Raw genomic sequence first — 6,624 nt, forward strand, 5'->3', positions numbered from 1 at the left:
AGCTTTAAAAAAATTATTGCCAGTGTGGTCATACTGCCTCTTAGTGTCTCAGTCGTGTACTGTTAGATATTAGAGTTTGAGATCATTTCTCATGAAACATATACTGAGTTTAAACATAGGAGTTTGTCTCTCTACAATTCAAATCAAAGTTTATTGCTCACGTCCACAGATTTGCAGGTGTTATGGCAGGTGCAGCGAAAAGCTTGTTACTAGCTCCAACAGTGAAGTAGAATTTTATTTAACTAGGCAAGTCAGTTAAGAACAAATTCTTATTTACAATGATGGCCCAGGAACAGTGGGTTAACTGCCTTATTCAGGGGCAGAATGACTCTTTTTTTTTTTTTTTTTTACTTTGTCAGCTCAGTGATTTGATTTAGAAACATTTTGATCAACTGACCCAACACTCTTACCACTAGGCTACCTGCCATCCCAAAATGTCTTGCAAATACAATACACATGGAATGTGAAAGTGGACAGTATCATATGTTTACCGGACATGTCTAGATTGTACTCGCATTGCCCAGTTTGCAGTCTATAGCCAACAGACATATTTAATACTGTGTCATCATGATAGATTTACAAGTCAACTGCATGTATCTGGGTATAGGGATTGCAGTGGCGACCCGGCATTCAGGGTAGCAGAGGTAACTCTGGGTCTTCCTTTCCTGTGGCTGTCCACATAAGAGCCAGTTTCATCATAGAGCTTGATGGTTTTTGCAACTACACTTGAGGAAACTTTAAAAGTTCTTGACATTTTCCACATTGACTGACCTTCATGTCTTAAAGTAGTGATGGTCTGTTATTTATCTTTGCTTATTTGAGCTGTTCTTGCCTTAATATAGACTTGGTCTTTTACCAAATAGGGCTTCTGTATAAAATCTTCTGTATACCTCCCCTACCTTGTCACAACACAGCTGATTGGCTCAAACACATTAAGAAGGAAATAAATTCCACAAATTAACTTTTAACAAGGCACACCTGTTAATTGAAATGCATTCCTGGTGACTACCTCATGAAGCTGGTTTAGAGAATGCCAAGACTGTACAAAGCTGTGATCAAGGAAAAGGGTGGCTACTTTTGAAGAATCTCAAATATAAAAAAATATTTTGATTTGTTTAACACTACTACCTGATTCCGTATGTGTTATTTCATAGCTTTTATGTCTTCACTATTATTCTAGTTAAATAAAGATGAAATAAAATAGTAAAAATAAAGAAAACTCCTGGAATGAGTAGGTGTGTCCAAACCTTTGACTGGTACTGTATATTATCAGCATTCTTGAAGAATATAATTTATTAATACCTCATGAGCTTAGTTCAACTGTCACACTCCATGAGAACCCAAAATATAAGCTTGTTTTCCTCCAATGTTTGTAAACATTGTAAATGTAAACAAACACTGTATAGCCTCATAACATGGTTAAAACAATCATTTTGATATCACGGATGGTCAGTCCAGTTGCTCTGTCTATTAATCTGAGAGTGGTTACAATTCTCCAGGCCCATCCCTCATCTTTTTACCAAAACAGAGGCGGGGTATCCATTTTTGTTATTGTTTAATGTCTAGATTTGTCCTTTAAACAGCTGCATATTATCAAGATATCAAAATGTCACCAACTAAAAGGTAAGCAATTGGCATATAACAAATGCAGCATATGGCATTCATTTATCACATGTAAATAACACTTTTCAGTGGTGCTCACAGCATGCCGTACCATGAGCGCAGCATTTATTTGTTTAACTCGAATCAATGAGCCCAACCAGTCCTCCATGACAACAAAATCATAAACAACAGAGTAGGGCTGGCTAATAAGTCCTTCGTTTTAGGGTTTTGCTCAGGTAAAACAATATTCTTGAAGATTGGAATGACTGGAATTCTGATAGACTTTGGTTTTTAATGTAAAGATATCATTTAATCGTAATATTATATGTAGTAGAAAGCGATGGGTTAGAGGAAGCCTACATAACCAACCCATAAAGTCAAATGTAACATCCATATATGGCCAGCTATGTAAACTTTAACATTGTTTTATCCTGCAATAGTTGTCGTTCAATTGGAAACATACATTGTTTTCTTCTTATAATGCCTCTTAAGGGGAAAGTAATGTAAAAGTAAATGACTGTAAACGGTTTACATTACTGAGTTTGGGTAATCCAAAAGTTACATTACTGATTACAATGTGGACAAGTAACTCGTAACTGTAACAGATTATAATTAGAAAGTAACCTCCCCAAACCTGGTTGTGTGTAGGTGGCTTTGCTGCCATGCAAAGAAGAAAAAAACAAGGAGAACACCGCCTTGTAAAACGAAGGGATCTTGACATGGGCCAATCAGAGTCGTCTCTTGATCATGTGACGTTAGGAATATAAACTGTGCGTGACATCATCTGTTTACTTCAAGCTTTTGCACGGCTGATAGAGTTCATTCGAGTACTGTACTAGTAATATTTGCCTCTCCTAAAAGTATGGCAACAGACATTGAAAGATTTGCTTTTTTCGAAGAAGCACACTACGACCAATACGATTACTACAATTTAGCCGAATATTCATGTCACGCTGGTGGAAAAGGTAGAACCAAGAGAGAAATCGGATTGAACACCAATCGCCATATCCCTGCTGGACACGAGAGAAAAATTGCTGAAAAATATCAAAACAGTGAACTCAAACGCAGGAGAACCAAAAGTTTAACATCTTGATGGACTCTGTGTCAGGTAATGTTGTAGAACTATGAAAGATATAGAAAATGTGATGAAAAGTAAGCTATTTTAGTGCGAACAATGTTGCGCATAAACATGTCTGTTCAGTGTCTTTTTTTGCCTCTGCGCTGTTGTTCTTGTACAACTGCCATTTTAAGACGGGACAAAGAACCCTGTGCATTGTATCGGGTGGAGTTTTTGACATTCTGGATCAACAGCATTTATACCCAATAGCAAATCTAACTGTTGTTCATGTTGACCTTGAAAAAATTATATTATAGTTGATTTATTTATTTTATCTCCCTTCTATACAGATCTCAAACCTAGTTGAAGATTGAACTGGAACATGGTCCAAATTTGTATTTTTGCCTTTCCTGACCCTTATGACCCAATGAAAGGAGTTGACTGGGACTGGCCTGCCAGGAAACACACCTTGGCAGTTAGTTTAGAGTGCACTCCTTTTCCACATGTTGCACCCCTGTTACTGCTCTTCAGTTTCAGCAGTGTGCAAGAATAAACGGTTTTAAATGGTTGAAGACATCTCTAGCACTATTATGCTGTTATGATACTGTTTGGTTTAAAGTGTAAAAATTACTGTGTTGTGAATAAAGAGATGACGATTTAAAAGAGGTTTGAAGTTGACCCTCATTTATCTGATCTAAATACCTCTATGAAATACATCTTGCCTATTTTTTTTTTAACCCGTATGTTCTGTTATTTTAGCAAAAAAAAGTAGTGTGTAGTTCCAGTAGTAGTAATTAACTACTGAAAATATTACCACAATTTGAATTTAGTTCAACTAGGCATACCACAAAGCTACTGCAAAATGTAATTAAATTACTAGTTGAACTATACTGAATAAGAAATATAAAGGAAACTATTTCAACAATTTTACTGAGTTACAGTTCATATTAGGAAATCAGTCAATTGAAATAAATAAATTAGGCCCTAATCTATGGATTTCACTACTGGGCAGGGGCACTGCCTTGGGTGGGCCTGGGAGGGCATAAGCCCACCCACTGGGGAGCCAAGGCCAGCCAATCAGAATGAGTTTTTCCCCTCAAAAGGGCTTTACAACAGACATAAACACTCCTGAGCTTTCTAGGTGGCTGGTATCAGACGATTTCGCAGGTGAAGAAGCCGGATGTGGAGGTCCTGGGCTGGTGTGGATACACATGGTCTGCATTTGTGAGGCAGGTTGGACGTACTGCCAAATTCTCTAAAACGATGTTGGAGACCGCTTACGGTAGAGAAATGAACATTAAATTATCTGGCAACAGCTCTGGTGGACATTCCTGTAGTCAGCATGCCAATTCCACGCTCCCTCAAAACTTGAGACATCTGTGGCATTGTGTTGTGTCACAAAACTGCACATGTTAGAGTGGCCTTTATTGTCCCCAGCACAAGGATTTCAATATATGCCACACCTGTCAGGTGGATGGATTATCTTGGCAAAGGAGAAATGCTCACTAACAGGGATGTAAACAAATTTGTGCACATTTTAGAAAAATAAGTTTTTTGTGCATATGGAACATTTCTGTGATCTTTTATTTCAGCTCATGAAACTTGGGACCAACACTTTACATGTTGCGTTTTATATTTATGTTCAGTGTACATGTACTGTAGTTCACTACTCCCCATCACTGACAATTTTGCTATGAATCCCAAATGTCACCTCACTCTCCATCTCTTCTCAGCCTCTTCACTTTCTGTCTTTCTCATTCATTTATCTTCATCAGTAAAACTTTTTTTTCCTCTCTTAAGTCGTGCTCACTTCTTGCCAGTGCAACTGTCCTTGTGGCAGTTGGCCTCGTGTAACAGTATAGCTTCCGTCCCTCTCCTCGCCCCTAACCTGGGCTCGAACCAGGGACCCTCTGCACACATTGACAACAACCACCCTTGAAGCATCGTCGTTACCCATCTCTCCACAAGGCCGTTAAATGTGAAGACATATTCCAAGTCTAGGTTCAAAATGCTTCTCAACAGCTTCTAGCCATAATACTCCTGAACAGCTAATCAAATGGCTACCCAGACTATTTGCATTGTCCCCCTCCCCCCTCTCTCTTTTACACTGCTACTCTCTGTTTATTATCTATGCATATTCACTTTAACTCTATCTACATGTACATACTACCTCAATTACTCGTCCAACCGGTGCCCCCCCGCACATTGACTCTGTACGGTTACCCTCCTTGTATATAGCCTCAATACTGTTATTTTACTGCTGCTCTTTAATTCTTTTTATTTGTTCGATTTTTTTTTTTTTTTTTTTTTTTACTTAACACTTATTTTTCTTAAAACGGCATTGTTGGTTAAGGGCTTGTAAGTATTCGGCGCTTGTGTGACAAATAAAATAAAATGTGATTTGATTCAATTGAAAGCATTCACCTGTGCCACAGACTACAGTAGGTATCCCCTCTACCTTTTACTTATTGTTACCAGCGCGACTGGGCGGTACTTTCACCGCTGATTACGTCACGCTTCTTTTCTTTTCCCCAACACGTGTCTGTTCTGCTAGCTAGTTAGCAGTCGACGCATGACAATATTGTTCCCTGTTTATTTTTGTTTAAAATATTACAGTCAAAATGCAGATCTGCAATGTGTGCAGTGGAGAGACACCCAAATACCGATGTCCGGCCTGTAGAATCAGATAGTGAGTATAATGTCTTATTTGTACTTCTGCTGCAGATGTATTTATTTATAAACAGCTAACGTTAGCTATCGCTACTAAAGCTACACAATCTAGTTAGCTACCGTTACTAAAGCTACATTATCTCGCTAGCTACAAAACATGCATTATGATTTGACATATTCGGTTCCATATTTATTTTTTTCGTCCTTTGTTTTTCAGCTGCTCTCTCAGTTGTTACAAGACCCACAAGGCCAATGGTAAGAACGTTGGTTTTTCCCATTATAGTAGTATCTAAAGTCTTGGAAGTGGCTAATCATTCATAAATAACTTTACACATGCCTATACAGTATATAGCAATAGCTGATAACATACGTTAACACACTTGTTTGTGACATGAGTCTACCATCATTGTTTCCTTTTCCCAGATACCTGCCAGCCCCTAAAACAGTCAGTCCCTCCTCCCGTTCAAGACCTAAATGGAGCATACAGCAATGGTAGGACATGTTCAATGTTATACCTAGAACCTCATCAATTCCCAGGAATGTACTCGCGTTTAGTGTAATGTTCAGAAGTTGAACATTGCAGACAGAAATATGCTTTATTCGTTGGGACCTGTTTCCTCATTCTCTCTCAGGCATCACATGTGTTTGAAGAGCTGTTTAAAATACAGCAGTTTGATTATACACTATGATTTTGTCAGTTTCAGCAGAGGATCCCTGGACCGTTGAAGATCTCCTTGATGATGACCAGACAGATAAAGTACCACTTCAGAGGCTACGACGATTAGGTACGAAACGCCGTTGAGATTTCTGTTTGCGCTCTGAACTTTTAAAACCCTGTTAACTTACTGGGTATATAAACAGTCACTTGGCTGCCATAGTGAATTGTGCTGTATGAAATGTTGTTCTGACATCTTTGCTGTAATAAATTTGTTTATGCTTCTCCACAGGCAAGTCGGAGGAGCTGAGAGAGCTGCTCCGAAACCCACATCTCCGTCAGCTGATGAGCTCTTTGGACGCAGCCGACAGCAAAGCAGACGCCATTAAGACCGCAATGCAAGAGCCTCTGTTTGTTGAGCTTTCAGATCGATGCTTGCAGATTGTTGAGAAAAACTATTAAAAATGTACTTGCAGACAGAGCTGAGCAGAAGATACACCGAGTCCATAATTCATGTTCACTTCTCAATTTGACAAAAACAATTCAATCTTCAGTTTCTTTCTGTGTAAATATACAAAACTGTATACTTATTTGTTAAATATTTATTTTAACTTGTCTTTGCAATACTGTAGTTCCAACT

The 6,624-nt window shown here is 38.5% G+C and overlaps 1 protein-coding gene across 1 annotated transcript; it reads left to right on the forward strand.

Annotated features, from left to right (window-relative positions):
• Nucleotides 1-5,160: 5,160 nt before the first annotated feature.
• On the forward strand, nucleotides 5,161-6,480 carry znhit3 (zinc finger, HIT-type containing 3). Its single transcript, XM_024393405.2, has 5 exons — nucleotides 5,161-5,348; nucleotides 5,547-5,584; nucleotides 5,753-5,821; nucleotides 6,028-6,114; nucleotides 6,277-6,480. The coding sequence occupies exons 1-5, from the start codon at nucleotides 5,281-5,283 to the stop codon at nucleotides 6,444-6,446; spliced, it is 432 nt and encodes a 143-aa protein (XP_024249173.1). The 5' UTR covers nucleotides 5,161-5,280; the 3' UTR covers nucleotides 6,447-6,480.
• The last annotated feature ends 144 nt before the right edge of the window (nucleotides 6,481-6,624 follow it).

The sequence above is a fragment of the Oncorhynchus tshawytscha genome, linkage group LG30 (assembly GCF_018296145.1).
Source record: "Oncorhynchus tshawytscha isolate Ot180627B linkage group LG30, Otsh_v2.0, whole genome shotgun sequence".
Taxonomy (NCBI): domain Eukaryota; kingdom Metazoa; phylum Chordata; class Actinopteri; order Salmoniformes; family Salmonidae; genus Oncorhynchus; species Oncorhynchus tshawytscha.

What these genes read in the sequence shown, in the direction of transcription:
- znhit3 (XM_024393405.2), top strand. Translation starts at nt 5,281, where the DNA reads ATGCAGATCTGCAATGTGTGCAGTGGAGAGACACCCAAATACCGATGT. An exon ending in CCGGCCTGTAGAATCAGATA is followed by an intron (nt 5,349 to 5,546) that starts GTGAGTATAATG and finishes TTTGTTTTTCAG; the next exon opens with CTGCTCTCTCAGTTGTTACA. An exon ending in TCAGAGGCTACGACGATTAG is followed by an intron (nt 6,115 to 6,276) that starts GTACGAAACGCC and finishes GCTTCTCCACAG; the next exon opens with GCAAGTCGGAGGAGCTGAGA.